The sequence below is a fragment of the Protopterus annectens genome, chromosome 9.part0, assembly GCF_019279795.1.
Source record: "Protopterus annectens isolate FY-2018-M chromosome 9.part0, PAN1.0, whole genome shotgun sequence".
In the NCBI taxonomy this organism is placed as follows: domain Eukaryota; kingdom Metazoa; phylum Chordata; order Ceratodontiformes; family Protopteridae; genus Protopterus; species Protopterus annectens.
Window position 1 is genome coordinate 1,719,304,250 of NC_056743.1, and position 19,732 is coordinate 1,719,323,981.

The 19,732-nt window shown below is 41.6% G+C and overlaps 1 protein-coding gene across 1 annotated transcript in view; it reads right to left on the reverse strand.

Moving 5' to 3' along the window:
• Positions 1 to 19,732, reverse strand: part of LOC122812231 (serine/threonine-protein kinase N1-like) — a 2,446,550-nt gene that overhangs the window by 774,282 nt on the left and 1,652,536 nt on the right. Inside the window, exon 13 of the mRNA XM_044084586.1 lies at positions 19,172 to 19,263. Coding sequence (XP_043940521.1) covers positions 19,172 to 19,263 — 92 coding nt within the window. The remainder of the gene's footprint in view (positions 1 to 19,171; positions 19,264 to 19,732) is intronic.

Genomic DNA, 19,732 nt, shown 5'->3' on the forward strand with positions numbered 1-19,732 from the left:
TAATTAGAGATTTGGGGACCAACGTAGATAGCAATCTCTCCTTTGATAATCATGTTGCCAAAGTGGTTAGAAAGACCTTCTATATAGCCCACCTTATCACGAAAGGGTTCGCATCTAGATCAAGAGAGGTCATTGTGCCCCTCTACTCGTCACTCATCAGGCCCATAATTGAATATAATGCCCCTTTTGGGATGTACCTTACCCGACACCTGCAGCAACTGGAGAGACCCCAAAAGTACCTCACCAAGAGGATCATGGGCTACAAACAGATGTCCTATGCAGCTTGACTAAAGAAACTCCAGCTCTACTCAGTTGCTTACCGCCTACTCAGAGTCGATCTATGCCTGACGTACAAAGCCATGTCAAACCCAGAATTAATAGACATGCTCCACCTCAAAAAATCCAAGTCCCTTAGAGCTACATGCTCCAGGGACCTAAACCTCAGCACAAAAATAAATAGGACATGCTGGAGGGACAGATTCATTTCCCAGAGGCTCCCCTCACTCTGGAATAGAATCCCAATTCATGTTAGACATAGCCCCTCGCTGACCCTCTTCAAGCGAAATTTGGACGTGTGGATGGGAAATCACAAATTCACCCCTGGGATCTCTCCTGTGTCCCTGCTAGACAGAGGCACAGTAAACTAATCTTAAAAGGGTACCTTCTGTGACCTACTTTACAGAGGCACAGTAGGCTAATCTAATAGGGAGGCGGTAGCCAAATACACTCTGGCTAGGCTTATAAATGCCCTAGGGCAGATAGCCTAGTATCTACCTATGAACCTATGAACCATTTTAGCATGTCTGTCCATGGATACTCCTTTTTCATTGCAGTCTCATGTCAAAATGGCTTTAAAAAGTTTTTTACGCAAGAGGCCTCCAAGTAAATGGTGGCCTCTCTCCTTTGGATCTTACCTTTGTGTCAGAGATGCTAACAGTTGCTCCATTTGAACTGGCTAACTTGAGATTCTTAACATCAAAAACAGTTTTAATAATTGTCCTCACCTCTGCTAGAAGAGTATCTGAATTGCAAGTTTTTATGGTGAGTCAATCCTGTCTCATTTTCCACAAGGACAGGATTTCTTTGAGAACTAATTCTTCTTTGATGTCTAAAAGTGGTATCCAAATATACTTTATGTCAAACTATTCATCTCCCTATTTTCTTTTCTGAAGCTATAAATGAATGAGAAAGGGTACTCCATATGTTGGATGTCCACAGACAACTTGGGTACTATTTTGACAGAACTAAATCTTTCAAGAAAGCTCTGAAGGCTGCAGTGTCTAAAATGGTCTTTTAGTCAGTTCAACTCTAGCTACTTGACAGTTTGGGCACATGGAACGTGCCCTGAAGCTTTGAAAGTTGGCTGGCTGTTATATCCTTGGCAGGATATCACCCATATGGCTAAGTCTGCTGCAGCAGTGATCAATATGATGAACATGTATGTGCTGATTAAATGACGTGATTAACCTTGTGATTGTATTCCTTTATTTTTGTATGTACCTATTTACTACTTAACACTCTGAGCTATTTTTGAGAGGATATCAATGACTACTAAGATTTACAACTTTACCTTTTTGTTATATCCTCCATTTGAGGCTTGCTATGAACTGAGAAGGCAGATGTGGCAGAAGGTAACTCACTGTAGATTTTGCGTAGAAAGAAAAGGAATGAGGAAGACACTGCTGCAGGTGGAGTCCATTGGCGGTGAGTACTTAGCCATTTATATGGGGCTGCGTCCTCCTTTGAAGTGTTCTTCATCCAACCTTGGGAAAAATATTTACAGCAAGAGGGAAATGTAGACATGGTAGGAGTACTGTTTTTCTAAGTAAAAACACTATGTAATGATGGGGCTGAAGCATTATTCTTTGCAGTTACATTTAGATTTTAATTAAAATTCTTAACCAATTAATTTAATGTCTACTTTTTATCTCTCTGTAAGGTTCTTTCTAGTCACGTGAACTTGCAGCTTTAAATAGTCACAAGATGTTGCTTTAATTTTGTTTTTGTTTTTTTAAAGAAAGTTTTGCATTAATTTAGTTTTAATGAAGCCTTAGTTGGATAGTGATAGGACGAAAGTGCATGTTTTTGTGTGATATTCATAACTTGGTGCTCAACTTTTATAATATACTCAGTGTTTCAGACTTTTTCCATCTTTCATCGGATTTTCTAGCATTTTGTGCAATTCTGGTTCTTAGCTTCCTTTAAACACTTTAATTCTATGATGTCTACAGCAAGACTAAAAAATGTGCTACACTAAAAAAATATTAGAAGTGTTGTACTGACACACTTTTTGAATTTTCCCACAAAGCTTGCATTACTTGTAATCTCTTAATGTCTTAATATATATAATGTGTTTCTTTTGCAAACAAGCCAGTTTATCACATCTCTGATATTGTTTCTCACTGTATGACAAAAGAAGAATCTTTGTAGCCGCCTTGATATAAACTGCAATAAAGTTCTGTCTTCTTGCCTAAATACATTATCTTCATAACATACTAGACAGGAACATAAATGTGTATTGGCTGTATTAACTGTATGAAGCCCGAAAATTTATTTTATGAAGTTAAGCATAAATGTAACCCTTATCTTCTTGCTACTGTGTAATTCGACAAACTGTTTTCCCTTGAATGTGAGTATTTATTTATTTTTGTTTCTGTTGCCTGGAAAAGTCAGACTGGATCATTCCCAATTTCAGCACATGCGGGGTGGGAGGTCCGGCAAATTAGACTTATCGTGAAAAATTCAAGCAAAATTTGATTTAGAGAGTTTCAAAAAGTAACACAGTTGGTATATAAAATAATGTAACTGAACAGGCTGCTATAACTGATCCACTTAGCTGGTTATCAAATAAGTAAATAAAAAAGCAAAAATATCTTTTATATTTATAAAAAAAGTTAATGTTTACCTAAACCAACTTTTTTCTTTTTACCTTAATAATGATGATACAGGACTTTACTTTCAAGTACGTTTAAGCCAGTATGAATATTCTGATCTACATAATGACCTGCCACAAAGTCTCAGACACAATGTACAATGAATGCTCTTTTCACTGACTAGTGACAAGAGTTACGAGGCAGACACTCTGAAACAAGTCAGTCACGCAAGACATACACCAGACTGTAATTTTAAAATAAATTACAGTCAGTATAAAAAAACATTTTCTGCAAAAATGATTATTTAAACAGTGGTTATGTGCATTAGTAAAATAGCAGTAAAAGAACAATTCAGAGTTTTCAAAAATTGGATCTTTTATCTTTTGAAACAAAATGTATGCTGAAAGTAATGATTTTATTTAGCTGTTTCACGATGCCGTGAATTACTAAAGAAAATTTTCTTTGCCGCGTTTTCTTGAAACAAGCACTGTCACCAGCACTCCTTAGATGGTAATATAATTTTAACAGCTTCACCCACACACTAACAAATTTCTTTAAGATGGAAAAATAATTATGTGATTATAAAATAATTCCTGTTTACTTAGCAATTTAAATGTCTTTACTGCCGCACTAAAGTGAAATGTACAAAATAAGCAGTGTTTTCGAAAAGATGCAACCGTTTTCTCTTCTTGCAGTTTTGTAGTCTTAGAAACATCACAAGCCTCGGATACTTGAAACAGAGCCCTTCTTTAAAGGAACACTGTGAATTCAACAGTGCTGAAGGAGGAAAGCACAGAAATACTAAGCAACACAACAATGAAGAAAGACCACAGATAGTATTTACAAGTGTTACACAATTCATGTTTCTTGTTCCTGATATCATATTTTGCTACTACAAATATATCATACAACTTGCCCCTTTCCTGATGAAACATTGACCTGTACTGGCCTAAAGAATGGATTCAACTTTTTCTTAAATGGACTCTGACAAGACGGGCAGATGCTACTACCCTTTATACAGCTAATTGCATGATAAGACCTTTCTTAATGTAGGCAGCAAGCAGATATTTGGCACCATATTCAAAGTACACTTGTAGATTCCAAAGGGCCAGAGATCTCAGTAAGTGCAGAAGGGAACCCTGCGAGTGTATGTATATAACTTTCCAGATAATAATAAGTTCATAGGCTGGTACTAGGCTCTGGGCCCTAGGGCCTATACAAGCTTAGCTATAACAATTCCTTAGCTATTTCTTCCCACAATATTTACTTCTCTGGACCCCTGTCTAGCAGGGCGACTGACGTGATCCCCGGGGTGAATTTCCTATCTCCCATCCAATTGTCAAGGCTTCTTTTGAAGAGGGCCAAAGAGGCGCTCTGCTTGACATGTATGGACAGTCTATTCCAGAGTCTGGGGAGTCTCTGGGTCAGGAACGTATCCCTCCAGCATGTTTTGTTCATTGTGATGACAAGGTTTAGATCCCTGGAGCGTGTGGCTCTGAGGAATTGTGATTTCTTTAAGTGTAGCATGTCCAACAGCTGTGGGTTTGACATGGCCTTGTATGTTAAGCAGGGATTACTTCTGAGTAGACAATATGCGATAGAGTATAGCTGGAGTTTTTCTAGATGGTCAGCATAAGGCATCCGCTTTAGGCCTGTGATCCTTTTAATGAGGTATTTCTGTGGCCTTTCCAGTTGTTGCAGATGTCTTGTGAGGTGCATACCAAACAGGGCGTTGTATTCTATAATGAGTCTAATGAGGGATGAGTACAGTGGGATAATGACCTCCATTTTTCTGGATGAAAAGCCTTTAGTGATGAGGTGTGCCACATAGAAGGATTTCCTGACTATTGTGGTGATGTGGTTATCGAAGATAAGACCATTGTCCACCTGTGTCCCTAAGTCTCTTATCACACTTTCAGTGTTTAGTGTACGTCCACTTATGTTGTAATTTATGGGTACATGTTTATTTTCCAAAGGGGATGACTACAGATTTCTTGGCATTGAGCTTGAGCCCGTGGCTTTGGCACCAAGCATCTGTTTTTGTAAGCCTCTTTTGTAGAATATCCACATCATTTGGGGATTCATTAATGGCTCCCAGTTTGCAGTCATCTGCGAACTTTGTTAGTCAAAGTCCCTTAGTGTTGGCAGTACTTCAGAGAAGTAGATGCCAAACAAGAGCAGTCCCAGGACTGAACCCTGAGTTACTCTACTTGTCTGGAGCTGGATTTGGAGTCGGCTACTTTTACAGTGTGGGTTCTGTCAGTAAGCCAGATGGCAACCCATCGAGTGATGTAGGGATTAATGCCCAGCTTAGTAAGTTTATCTATGATTCCAGAGTGGGGCATGGTATCGGAGACCTTAGCGAGTTCCAGATAGGCTGTGTGGACCACCTTATCCTCGTCCACAGCTCTGGAGACTGCTTAGAAGAAGTCAAATCGGTTTCAGGAGACAAGATTGGCCTTTCACAAACCCAAACTGGGTCGGGTCCAGTGTTTGAAGGTTGGCAATGTCTTTGTTTGTAAGTTCCATGATAAAACGTTCCATAGCCTTGCAGATCAGGCTCGTCAGACTGATGGGACGGTAGTTCCCAGGATCCAAGGTGGATCCCCCTTTGTGGAGTGGGATAACTGTAGCTGTGCGCCACTCAGTGGGCATGAAGCCTGAGGTGAGGATATGATTAAACATAACACTTAGGTGAGGTGCCAGTTCATTTTGTAGTTCATGTAGTACACGGCCCAGGATGTCGTCTGGTTCCATGGATGCTGTATTCTTAGCTTTGGAGAGTGCGGTTTTTACCTGTGTGGCCATTACCAGAATTTGGCAATCTTTAGGGGATGAGAGGGGGGTGAAGTTGGCACTGAATCTATCGGCCAGGATATTGGCAATATCCTTGGGAACAGTACATTTAATGCCATTCTGTTGTAGCTCAGTGCAGATCTGAGCATTGCCATTTGGATTCTTAACATAGCTATAGAATGCCTTGTGGTTGTCTTTGGAATCTTTGGCAATTTTATTTTTGTAACTAACTTTGGAGGATTTTATGAGGGATCTCAGCTTCTTACTGAGGCTGGTAAGGGAGTCTTTTTGCAACCTGGTATTTTCCTCTTTTCTGCAATAGTTTTTTCCTTTTGTTGCAAAGTTTGTTTATCACAGGGGACCACCAGACTGGCTTCCTTTTTTTGGAGGAGAGAGTCTTGGTTCTATTTAGGATGGCACGATTCATGCACGAGTGGATGTGCTAGTAAAGTGTCTTAGTGTAGGATTCAGCAGTCAAACTTTCAGTTTCAGTCTGCATGGGTGTCATGAGGTCTGTCACTTCTGACTTGAGTAGCGTGAAGTTGGCTTTGGAGAAGTTTTTACAGAGGTTTCCTTAGTGAGAGGTGGGGGAGGGATGTGGACATCAAGGGTGATTAGCTTATGGTCAGACATGACCAATGAGGGGGTGACCATAGGTGTCGAGGATTGATTTCCCATGTTGGTAATGACCAGGTCTAGGATATTGGAGCCTCTGGTGGGACTATGGATTAGTTGATCCAGGGCACTGGAATTTATGAATTCCAAGAACCGTTGGGCAAAGGTGTTGGTACACGAGTAGTTTTCCCAGTTAATGGCAGGGTAGTTGAAATCACTCAGTATTAGGGTGTTTAGTTGTATCGTAATACTTTCCAGTATGTTTAGAAAGGTGTAGTGAGAATCTTGGGGCATGGTGGGGGATATGTAGCAAGTTACAATTTGGATTGCAGTCTTACCTAGTGTTAGTTGCACTTGGAGAATTTCAGACACATTATGTTGGGCAACTAGCATGGTAGTGTGAATATGCTTGGTGAATAGGGACACTCCTCCACCTTTAGTGTTTTGGTCCTGGTTTGCTGGCCGAAAAGTGTGGCAAGAGTTGTAGCCTGGTATTGCAGTGGTGCTCTATAGAGCCTTGAATCAGGTCTCAGTTACTGCATAGATATCGATGTTCACCACTTTTAGGAGTGCCTCGAGAGAGTGCATTTTGCAGTTTAGACTTCTAGCATTGAGTAGCATTACCTTCAGATTTTGCATGCTTGTACCTGTTACGGTGGTGGTTTTGTCCTTTGAACTTTGTCTAAAAAAGGCAATACAGGGGTGGCAAGAGCCTTAGCCAGTAACTTGAACCCCAGGGTTGACAGGTGCAGACCCATCTCTGGCAAAGCATCATGGTCTGTCGATCATGTCGTCCCAGGCAGGCAGATACTGGATCCACTTTGAATGACACCAGAAGCTTAGCCAATTGCTGAAGTCAATCATTTTGTCCTTATACTGTGGTATCATTCTGGGCGAAGACAGGATGCTACTCAGGGCTAGGGTCATATCTGCCTGGGCTACATGATCAGAGAACTCTTTCATGTCTCTTTTCATGTAGTCCAGGGAGATACGTCTCAAGTCATTCACTCCAACATTAACAATGACAGAGTCATATTTGTACTTGTTGTGGAGTGACTTGAGTGCACGCATTATGTGGCAGATCCTGGCACCTGACAGGCAGATGAGTGTAATTTTCTCCTTGTTCAGTCTAGTGAGTCAGACATCAGTGTGCCTGACTACAGACTCACCTATGATTAAAGTGTTGGGTACACTGTCTTGCCTTAGGGGCTGTTGTTGGGTGGCACACTGGTGTTGTGAGCTATGTGACACTTTGGTTGTGAATGGTGTTTTGTTTGCATTTCAGCTTCGGAGGTCCTTGTTGCTTGGGCAGGTTACTGTTAATGGCCTCCGCATATGAGGGTTTAGTGTTGTTATGTGAGACTGTTGGTGGTGTGGGTTTAGAAGGGCTATGTGTTGCTTGAGGTGTAGTGTGGGTGTTGACCTTTCTCCTCTTGACTGCCTAGCACAATATTGGGTGGCGAGAGCTTTGCTTCCAGTTTGGCTATGTAAGTGCATCTCTCACAGGTTGTAGTGTTGGGTGGTAGGAGAAGAGGGTTGTCTGCGTGCATGAGGCAATTGCTGCCCCAGTATGCCCAGATTCACCAGGAGAAATCACCGGAAGCTGACCCTTGGACATGCCCGGTTTGGTGCTTTTTTTTTTGTAAAGAACAAGAGCTGTTTTCCCTTACCTTAGCAAAGTACTTTGCAATTTTAGGCTGTTTAGTGCCTACGATTAATTTCTCCTTATTAACACGGAGAGCTGAGTGCTTGTATCAGTTTAAGACTTCCTAGTGCTTTCCAGCAGGTTTTAGAGCAAGTGCTAGTCACAGGGATGCTTAAAGGTAAAATTAAAAAAAAATGGTTTATCCTAAACACTGTAGTGTGCACTAGAGGAGTTAGATGTGAAAGTAAGTAACTTACATTTTACCTAAAATGTTTAATTTTAGTGGAAAGTCACTATTTTTAAAACAGCAAGACAGATTGAAAGGGGGTGGTCACTTTTGTATTCTGGTACTATGGAATACAGTAGGATGGCCAATAAATTTAAATAGCTGAAGGGGGGTGATTTTACAAAATGTACTCACACAAGCCAGTAAAAGCAGAGAGGAAATGGGATTTATGGTCAAATTAACATAAGGGGCAGGCAACTAGAAAGACAACAGTAACCGGGTGGAAGGGTAGGAAAAAAATTCTGCCCGACTCGCAGCAGACAGAGCTGTGGTCTATTTTCAAGTTTTAATATGCAGTTAAAAGCAGAATACAAGTAAAACACAAGGTAAAGAAACAAGTCACAGTATTCAAAATAGAATAAGGCAATAAAGTAATACAAAATACAACAAATAAAAAGCAAACTAACCTTTCCCTCATAGCAAAATGTAGCAGAGTCTAGGTGAGCCTTTCTAGTAAAGCTCTGAAATGTTTCATTTTACCCCTTAAATAGAAGGTTTAGTTCCTAGCTCCACCCCCTCAGTTCAGAGATGATTAACCTTAACTAACCTGTTCTATCTTATGTGTGAGTCTTTAATTGAGCTGTTCTGATTTCTGCCTGACTCACAAGAGACAGAGCTGTGGTCTCTTTTCAAGTTTTAATATGCAGTTAAAAGCAGAATACAACTGAAACACAAGGTAAAGAAAACAAATCACAGTATTCAAAATAGAAAAAGGCAATAAAGTAATACAAAATACAACAAATAAAAAGCAAACTAACCTTTCCCTCACAGCAAAGTGTAGCAGAGTCTGTGTGAGCCTATCTAGTAAATAATGGGGGTAGATGAACTGCAACAAGGCCAGCTACCACCTTCCTTCACACAGAAGGTAATTTCTCTAGTGGATCAACAACATAATAACAGAACACCAATCTACTGAATTTATTTCACTGAAACTACTTTTATTGATAGCGGTTTTCTCTTTCTTCCACTACTGTGCAATTCTTCAGTAGGTATATATAAGTTCTGAGGGTGTGTGTGTGTGTGTGTGTGTGTGTGTGTGTGTGTGTGTGTGTGTGTGTGTGTGTGTGAGGAGTTGCCTCCAGAAAAAAAAGTCTTGCTCTGAAGATCGCTGAAAGTTGTTTCAGCAAACAATTTAAAGGACTGTATTTGGTGATTATGTTGTTGATCTATCAAAATGAATCCCTCTAGTACTACCCTGATTAAGAACCAGACCAAGGACAGGTAATCCCACCAATGTGAACAGGAACTGCTATCTTGTCTATCTGAAAAAAAAAATATCCCTGGACCTGGCACAAACCTCAATTCCTGATGGTAATGTCAGGTGGAATTCATTTAACTGTAACATGGATGAGGCTGTACCACTGTTTTAAGCCACCCACAGTATTACCCTTCACAAAAAGCGTGAGCTTGAGCAGGTCACTTAACCAGACACTGCTTTGGGGAAATTGGGACTTTGGACTAGGCTCCTTAATAGTTTCCTGGACCACATGCCTAGTAACAATGAACAATAAAGTAAACTACTAAAGGATGGCTGTTTTACATTTATTTGCAATGCTCTGAAACCTTTTTTTAACTTTTGCTACAGAGCTGCTTTTGCTAAATATCAGAGAAGTTATTGTAACAGACTGCATAGCTCAGTAAACCCAAATACTAATCAGAGATCTTTTGCAAGTGTAGAATACACACACAGCAAGAAGTCAGAGAAATGTAGCTATTCAAAGACAAGGCAAGTCATTTTTTTTCAAAGTTAACATATGGAATTCATACAGAATACACAAGCTGTAAAACACTAGTAACAGTAGCTATTCAAAAACAAGGTAATTCATTTTTTTCAAATTAAAAAAAAATCTTCATTTTGGAATATTACAATGTTTACTCTTATATTTAGTTAACCAAGAAAGTCAGTATGGTTAAGATTTTTTCAAAGTCATACACACATCACTGCTGGGAATCTGGTCTACTTTAACAGTAGGCACTGCGGTGACTCAGTCATTAAGGTTTCTGTCACAGTTCCAGGGTCCCAGGTTCAATCTTGACCACTGGTCACACTATGTGTGGGACTTCCATCTCCCCAACTATGGATACGTTTTCTCCATATAAAAATGTTTTTCTTCCAACTCCCAAAACTTGCTGGATGAGCATCCACTGTAAACTGCTCATATCTATTTGCCTTTACCTTTGTCTTTGCAGGCCAACTTACATCAGAAAAAGGTCTAACAAAGTCCATTTCACTTATATGATTAACAACATTAGAGAAAAGCAGTGTTGCAATATTAAAACAAATCAGAGTCCACAGCCAAACTGTCATGGCACTATGTGCTTAGTCATAAACAACTTATCATCGTAGAGCAGACCATTCACAATGAAAAGGCTCTAACTGCGACACTGTGCATAATTGCAACAGTAACAGCTCATAGCTCATCATCAGAAGCAGTACACTCATAAAAAAGTCAGAGTAATTTTATTGTTTACACTTTACTTTGTTTCTACTTTATTGTTTAAACTAGTTTATAAGACAGTTTAACTAACGCAGCAGTAAATCATGGCAACATGATTTCAGTTTATAAGAATTCAGAACTCTGCCAGTAAGGAACTTAACATCATTATTCGAAAATGTAAAGTGAAATGCAAGCTTAAGATTGCATCAGACATCATAGGAAACTACAAATCTTTCTTCATTTATATCAGGAAATTAAGGAATATTCAAATAACCTACAAATCTTTCTTTAGGCTTATCAGGAAATTGAGGAATAAAATCCACCAATGTACTGAACTCATCCATAATAATAAAGCACATTCTGGTCTTAAGGATACGGCAATGTATTTGTTAGCAGACAGATTTAATGCTACTTTTTATCTCATCTACCCACTGTACTTTAAATTTAATTTCTCCTGAAGTCACCTTGGAACAAGTCTAAGAATTTCTGTCAAAGGCTAAGAATAATACTTTCATGAGACCAGACAATGCATCAGCCTGCATTCTCATCAGTGCCATGAATAATCTTCTAAGCCTCAAAGTAATCTTTTCAACCTTAGCCTACTCGCAGGTCAGCAGGATTTGTGCCTGATGCCTGGGTACAGACACTGTAAACCCTGTATTCAAGGGTAGCCCCACTACAGGTCCAGAACCCTGCACTCAAGGGTAGCCCCACTACAGTTCCAGGTAGTACAGGTCCATCAGCCACTCCAGCCTCATATGCAAAGCTATGGATCATATCACAGAACAACTTATTTAAGCAAAGACAAAGTACAGTTTTGTACCTACCATAAATGTAGATGTTCGAGTGCTCATACAGCTGCAGTCATAACAGATGGGTTATCCTGCCGTCAGGCGGGTCCTCGGTTGGCCGAATTCCAAAGTCTAGGTCCTGCGTTGGTTGTCGTCGCTTCTTCCCTGATGTCAGTGCGCCAGGGGTATAAAAGAGGCAGCTGACGCCATTTTCTTCAGTTTTTCTTGCCCCAGATGTCAGGTGCCCCCAGAAGGAAGGCAAACATAATGTAATGCAAAGATGCAATGTTGATAAATCAAAAACAGTAGTTGCAAGCAAATACACCATAAAAGAATACCCCAAAAAGGTTATATGAGAAGTATTTGTCATAAGGCCTGTCCTAAGAGAGGTTGGAGAGAGGGAAATCTGGACTGCAGCTGTATGAGCACTCGAACATCTACATTTATGGTAGGTACAAAACTGTACTATGTTCATCGTGCATACAGCTGCAGTCATAACAGATGGGTAGAATCCCAAAGCTAAGTAAGGGTGGCAGGCACTAAGTGGAACTAGGAGGGGCTAGGATGCCCTGCAGGACTGCTGTGGCAAAGCCCGCTCTAGATTTTGAGTATAGTGGGAGGTGATAGTGCTTGGAGAAAGTGTGCACTGAACTCCAGGTGGCTGCTTCCAAAATGTCCTTGGTAGGGACCCCCCTGAGGAAGGCTGCAGAGGTAGCTGTGGTTCTGGTGGAGTGGGATCTGATGCATGCAGGCACAGTTTTTCCATGAAATGAGTAACAAAAGCGTATGCAGTGGGCTATCCATTTTGAAATTGTCTGTTTGGAAATAGCCTTTCCCTGAGCACCTACAGCATAGGACACAAAGAGTTGCTCAGATTTCCTGAATGGCTTTGTTCTGTCCAAGTAGTAACGTAGTTGTCTGTGAATTTCCAAGGAATGTAGTAGTGTTTCCCCTTTGTTTTGTGGATTAGGATAAAAGGTAGGTAAGTGGATAGTCTGATTCAAAGCTACACTGGATACTACCTTTGGCATAAAGGTAGGATTGGTTCGTAAGGAAACTCTGTCCTGATGGAAAATGATGAATGGTTGCACAGCCATGAGGGCCTGTAGCTCCGAAACCCTGCGTGCTGAGGTGATAGCCAGAAGAAAGGCAGTTTTCCATGACAAGTACTGTAACTCTGTTGAAGAAGCTGGCTCGAAGGGAGGAAGGGTCAGCTTTTCCAATACGTAGTTGAGGTCCCAAGCAGGGACTGGTGGTTTCCTTGGGGGTTTTAAATTCTTTGCCCCTCTGAGGAACTGCCTTAAGAGAGGGTGAGAGAATAATGGAGGATCTGTGTTGTATTGTGCAGAAATGGCTGAAGCGTGGATCTTGATGGAGGAGAAGGAAAGTCCATTGTTTAACATCTCAGCTAGGTACTGTAAAATTTGAGGTATATTTATTACCCAAGGATTCTGTCCCTTTTCGAGATTCCAGGCATAAAGTCGTTTCCATTTGGCGGAGTAAGCCTTTCTAGTAGAAGGTCTTCTGGCCTCCAAGATGACATCCTGCACCTCCTTGGAGAGGAGAAACTGTTGGGAAATCAAGGAATTCTCCATGCAGCTAGATTTAGAGTTTTGAGATGGCTGTGAAGGGTCTTGTAGTTGTGCTGGGACAACAGAAGAGGGACTAGAGTTAGGATCCATGGTGGGGAGTGTGTCAGGCTCCTCAAGAGCAGATACCAGTGTTGTCTTGGCCAGTCTGGAGCGATGAGAATCATTTTTGGCCTCTCTGCTCTGGCTTTTAATAGACCTTTGGGCTGCAGAGGAAGACGTGGGAAGGCATAGACTGTCAATGTTGCCCAAGTGAAGGAAAGTGCGTCCACTTTCCAGGCCTGTGGATGATAGGTCCTTGAACAAAATTTTTTCAACTGGCAATTTCTGTGGGTAGCAAAGTGATCTATGTCTGGCTGTCCCCATGCCCGAGTTATCTTTGTGAAAAGTTGAGGATGCAACTTCCATTCATGTGGATCTGTCATATTCCTGCTTAAGTTGTCTGCCGGTGTGTTTTCCTTCCCTGGCAGGAATTGTGCCTGCAGTTGAATTTGCAATTCCAGTGCTGTGTTCCATAGGGTCATGGCTTGCCTGCACAGGGGGTATGAATGAGTTCCATCCTGTGTTTATGTACCACATCACTGTGGTGTTGTCTGTCTTTATAAATAGCTGGCCTGGGTGCAGTAGGTCTTTGAAGGTCATAATAGCCTTTTGCACGGCTAGCATTTCCTTTTGGTTGATGTGGAGGTGCTTCTCTTTTCGTGTCCATTTTCCCTGAATGCACTGATCTGTCATGTGTGCTCCCCAGGCATAATCTGAGGAGTCTGTTGTGATGATTTGAGTTGCTTGAGGTACACAGAAAGGAAGACCTGTGTTTCTTTGGCAAGCTTGAGCCCACCACAAAAATTCCTTTTGAAGGCATGGAATGAGTGGGATAATTGTTTCCAAGCTGTGGCTGTGTTGAGACCATAAGTTTTTCAGGTACCACTGAAGTTTCCTCATTTGCAGCTTTGCACATGGGATTAGTAGGATGCAAGATGCCATGAATCCCAGAGCCTGCAGGATTTTCCTTGCAGTTAGCCTGGTGTAAGTTGCCATTTTTCTGAAGTATTGAGACAGTTGCCCTTGCTTGTCTGGCGTGAGGTAGGCCATCTGGGTGGTTGTATCCAAGCTGGCACCCAGGAAAATTATTTGTTGAGAGGGTATTAGTTTTGATTTCTTTTTGTTGACTGTGTATCCAAGGAAGTTCAACAGCTTTATTACAAACGCCAGGTGCTGCAGTAGAATGTCCTTGCTGTCCGCTTGGATCAGGCAGTCATCCAGATATGGGTAGATTTGTATCCCTTGTAGTCTGCAGAAAGCGATTGCTGATGCCAGGCATTTCGTAAACACTCTGGGCGCAGTAGATAAGCCAAAGGGCAATGCAGAGAATTGGTAATGGGTTGAACCTGCAAGAAATCTGAGGTATCTTCTGCAATCTTGTCTGATAGGGACATGCAGGTATGCCTCCTTGAGGTCCAATGTTACTAGCCAAGACTCCTTGCCCAGCATGGGAAGAAGCTGCTGTAATGTGAGCATCTTGAATTTTGGCACCTGTAGATATGTGTTTAGGATGGATTGGTCTAAGATAGGTCTCCAATCTTTGTCTTTCCTCGGTACCAGGAATAGTCTGGAATAAAACCCTTGACCTTGTTCTTTTGCAGGTACCTCTTGAATTGCTTTCATGTCTATGAGAGCTGAAACTTGTTTTTGTGCCTCTGCCCTTTGATTTTTGTGGCAGGTTTGGCATGCCTCTCATTTTTGGAAGGGTGTGAAAGTGGAACCTGTAGCCTCTGTCTATAATGTCCAGAATCCATTTGTCTTTTGTTACAATATGCCAATTGTTTGAGAATAATGTCAATTTTCTGCCCAAGGGTGCTGCCATTAAAGCTTTGCTTGGCAGGAGTAGGGGGAAGTCGTTGTGTCTGTTTTCTAAAAGACTGTGATCTACCTTCTCCACCTCTTGGGGTTGGTGCTTGCCACTGTCTGGCTCTGAAGGATCCTTGAGGTTGCCCTCTGCCCCTTGGGCGCCTGTATCTGCCCCTTTGAGGTCTGTCCGTGGCTGGAAAGGACCAATTTTTTGAAGGCCAGTTTCTGCTGAAACATGGAGGCTGTACCTGCAGGAAATCTTTCACTGTCTGCATTGATTTCCCTTTTTCCTCCATTTTCTTTAGCACCTCCTCAGCTTTAACACCAAACAATACATATTTTTGAAGAGGAGCATCTAATAATTTAGCTTTGACATGATCTGGCAAGGTTTGCTCTTTGAGCCAAGCATGCCTACGTATAACAGACCCCATAACAGCAGCTCTACATGAGGCCTCTAAAGCATCAAAACCACACTGCAAGGTATGTTTACCCACTTGCTCTGCACCATGCAACAAATCCTGCAACTCTTTTAAATCTGGTTGTTCTGGTTGTGTCATCTTGCTTTTCAGCTGAGATATCAAAAACTGTTGATACTTTTAACATATGGAACTGACAGTTTAATGCCCTCATGGTTAAAGTGGCCGAGGTGTACACCTTTTTCCCCCACCTTTCTAGAGCTCTGGAATCTCTCTCTGAAGGTAATGGATTTTTAGCAGTAGAGGCCTTAATTCCCTTGGGACCCTGTGAAATTGTTTCTGGGTCAGCAGTATGGCTTTTATATAGGAACTGGTGAGAATCAGGAACCCGGTAATACCTGTCCAGTTTAACAGGAGCTGGTGGCAAAGAATCAGGATTAAGGCTGGCTTCTGTGTACACATCATCCAATATATCTAAAATAGGAGGGATTAGCCAGAGGCCTATGCTGGGGGAGCAGAAGAAATTCCATGAGCCTTTTCTTGGAATCTGAATAATCTTGGCCTTCCCAGTGAAAGTGTTCCCTCAATGTATGCAGGGTTTTCCCAAAAGAGAAGTCCTCAGAGGGGGGGGGAGACCGAGGGAACAGACTCCTCTGCATCAGAGTCTTTGAATGGAGAATAGGCATAATCCTGTTCCTCAGATAGTTCTGAGGTAATAGAAGCTTGATCTGAGGAAGGGTAGTCTTCCTCTAATCTGGGCCTTTTGTCAGAGGGGGGATGAGAACCCCTGATAAGAGTAATCAAATCCTCAGCCATTTTAAGCATCTGTTTTTTAGGCATGGTGCCTTGAGAGGGGGTCTGAGAAACCTGTTTTTTTGTTTTCATGGCTGCTTTAGATTTAGTGAAGGCTTTAATAGAGAAGGAGGAAGGCCTGAAGACTCCTTGAGAAATGGTAGGCCTGTCTAAATTCTGAGTTTCCCTGCGAGGAGTGGCGTTGGGATCTGTAGTAGGAAGGGGGGCCGAGAAGCCTGCGACCTCGGGTACTGAAGACACCGGTAATGCATTGTCATCGGTACTCAGGGGCTGCATAGGTGCCTTGCTGAGTACCGGAGAACCGGTAGTCGGCCTTAGCGTGGTTTCAGTAGGTGGTGCGGACCTTGTATGTCAGTCCTTATCTTTGCGTTTTTTGCTCAAAACTGGAGTCGGAGTATCCGACGACATAATATAATTAAATTTTTTGCCAAAAAAGTGAAGGGCGAACTCCGCCCGACGCTTAATAGTGCGCTTATTGAATCTAGCACAAAAACGGCAGGCCGAGACGTCGTGGTCTGGGCCTAAGCAAGGTATACAGAAAGAGTGGAAATCCTTATGCGGTATTTGCTTCCCGCATGAAATGCAATCATTAACTTTGTCTGAATCGGTTTGAGGCAAGAAAAGTTTCCCCAACGGGGTACTTAGCTTTCAAGAAGACTTCGGCTGAAATCCTTTCGTAAATCTCAGGAGCTGGCCGACCGGCACTTGCGAACTGCTTCTGCTTCGGGCACCGCGCGGCAAGAAAGACTGAAGAAAATGGCGTCGGCTGCCTCTTTTATACCCCTGGAGCACTGACGTCAGGGAAGAAGTGACGACAACCGACGCCGGACCTAGACTTTGGAATTCGGCCGACTGAGGACCCGCCTGACGGCAGGATAACCCATCTGTTATGACTGCAGCTGTATGCACGATGAACATCTTAACTGCTCTAGACCCCAATCAGTTTGATTTTGTGAAATGCAGTTTCCTGTCTCCTGAACTTAGTAAACAACTTTGAAAAGGCTACAGAGGTTATGGATAGTGATCACTCTAGACACACTGCTTATATCGACCCACCCAAGACTTATGACACTACTTTCTATACTGGTTTGTTTGTCTTTTCGGCTTTTCCTGGTTAGGGGTTGCCACAGCGGAACTCCGGTCCACTAATGATTGGCAGTAGATTTTTTTTATGGTGCCAAATTGCCAGCCTGACGCCCAATCTTCAACGAAGGTCCCAACCATTCACGCATGTCTTTCAAACGCCACTCGACAGTGGGGAGGACATGCAGACTCCACACAGAAGGCACTCTAGCTGAGAATCGAACGGGAGAACCTCTTGTTGTGAGGCAACAATGCTACAGCTGCACCACCATGGCATGTACACTACTTTCCATACTGGTATTACTGAAAAACTAGACAAACATAGTGTAAACCCCATCGATGTCTACTTGATTGCAAATTAGCTAACAGATCCAAAATTATGAAGGTTACTAGTACTCTCTCTTAGCATAAAATTGTAAATACTGTGGGTACCCATGGGGGTCAGCACTGGGCCCTCTTCTGTTTGGCATTTAGTTTTCAGTGGTTCAAGCCAATATCCCATGATGACTGCAAGCTGGGTACTGCTATCTTCTTATCCACTACTTCTAAACTTCTTCAGCAAGGGCTGAAATTTGCACACATCTGTTTTAATGAAAATGGTCTCAATGGTCAGAAGAGGCATGGGTTCTTATGTGGACAACTTTCTCATACTACAATCATGTTTCCACCATAGGAAGGAAATCCATCTGTCTGGTCCAGTTAATTTCCAAGTGAATACAAGATCCAATGACGTCATCCCACTACTATAGTCATCCCTTAGCAGACCCATAGTCTAATACAATGCTCCCTTTGGTATGTACACAGCCAAGCATATTACTCAACTGGAAAGACCTTACGGATTTTTAACCAAGAAAATAAATGGTTTTAAATTCTTCAACCAACCCAACAAATTACCATAACTCTCCTTATATTCAGTAGTCTTATATTCACCTGCTTCGAGTTGACCTGTATATCTTGCTTTTTGAGCCATGAAAGACCCAATTTCATTTGACTTGTTTCTTTACAAAACTACTGGCTCTACAAACACCCACATCTGGGACCTAAACTTACACTAGCAAATAAACAAGACTCACTGGAGATATAGGTTTCTGACTCAACTTATTCTCAGTCTATGAATAAGAAATCATTACAGGTCAAAGTACAACTCTGGCAACCTTTAAAGTTAGTCTTGATGACTAGAAGGGTAGACACAAATTTACATCAGCATTATCATGTACAGCCTTGCTCAGTTTGGGAACTGAGCATTATTAAATGCTTATAAAACATAGTGAGAATTTTTAAGACTGTCTAGTTAAAAGTGCATATGGTTAGGCACCCCATGGTCCTTGTGATAGCTCATCTAGTATCTCTTCTATGTTCCGGTTTTCCATAACAAAAATAAAAACATTTCCCTATAAGCTTCCAAACTATCATCTCAGAATAAACATGCAGCTTAATTTAAGAGGTCAAGAATAATTAATTTCAACACTAAGCAGTGGCAGTGAAACAAAAATTTAGACGCAACAGCATTTTCCCAAACTCCTGCAACACTGGTAGACAGCACCTATCACATGACTGATAAGGATGCCACTCCAGGACCACCACACATTAGAGTGAAGACCATGTAAGGGACAGTCAAAATACTAAAACTAGTTTACCTAAACTCATTAAAATGAAAACATTCATAAAAGTAAAGGCAAGCCATAAACCCTCCTTAACTGTAACATAGGAATTATACAGATAACTAAATCTAAAGGAATTGACATTTGTCAGAAATCTTTAGAAAAATAAAATTCTTCTGACGGCAAGTGACTTCAGCTGCAGTTTTCAGAAGGCAAGAACACAGCTGAACTTAAATATTTCTGGGGGGGGGGGGGTTAACACTGACCAACAGTTTCAGTTTTCAAACATCATCACATACACACATGGCACATGCATACACATACAGATTTAAATGGGTCATGGACAAAGAATAAGCTAAACGTTGAAAAATGCACACCTCTGAAGCGAGTTCCCTGAAGACCTCTTAGATTCTCGAGAAGGCAAGATTTCTGGTGTTGAAGAAGTCTCTGTGCTTACTGGTTTGTCATTCTGTGACAGGAAATAAAACAATCAAATAAATACCTTGGATGTAATGTTTTTGGGAAATTTTAACATGTAAAAATTAGCACAAACATAAATCAGCACCGGACCTTAAAATTAACCATATTTACAACAGATACGATTTTAAATGTCCCTAGAAAGTTACAACACCCATAACATTTGACTTAAATCTACCAGATTTAGCCATTCTAAAGGCATAAACCTTGCCTGTGCTATCAACAGGACCTGTGGGAGAGACAAGTAGGCATTCCAGAGACTATCCCATCTCTGAAACAGGCTCACCCATCCATGTGAAGCAGAGCTGCTCTCTTAACACATTTTAATTGTACTTTGGGCAACTAGATTGGGAGCAGGAAATTCATCCCTGGTTTGTCACCTACGTCTCTAATGGACACAGGCAGCCTACAAATGGTTCATCTCCCAGGTCCCTGCTTGTAAATGTTTTATCTCCCAAGCT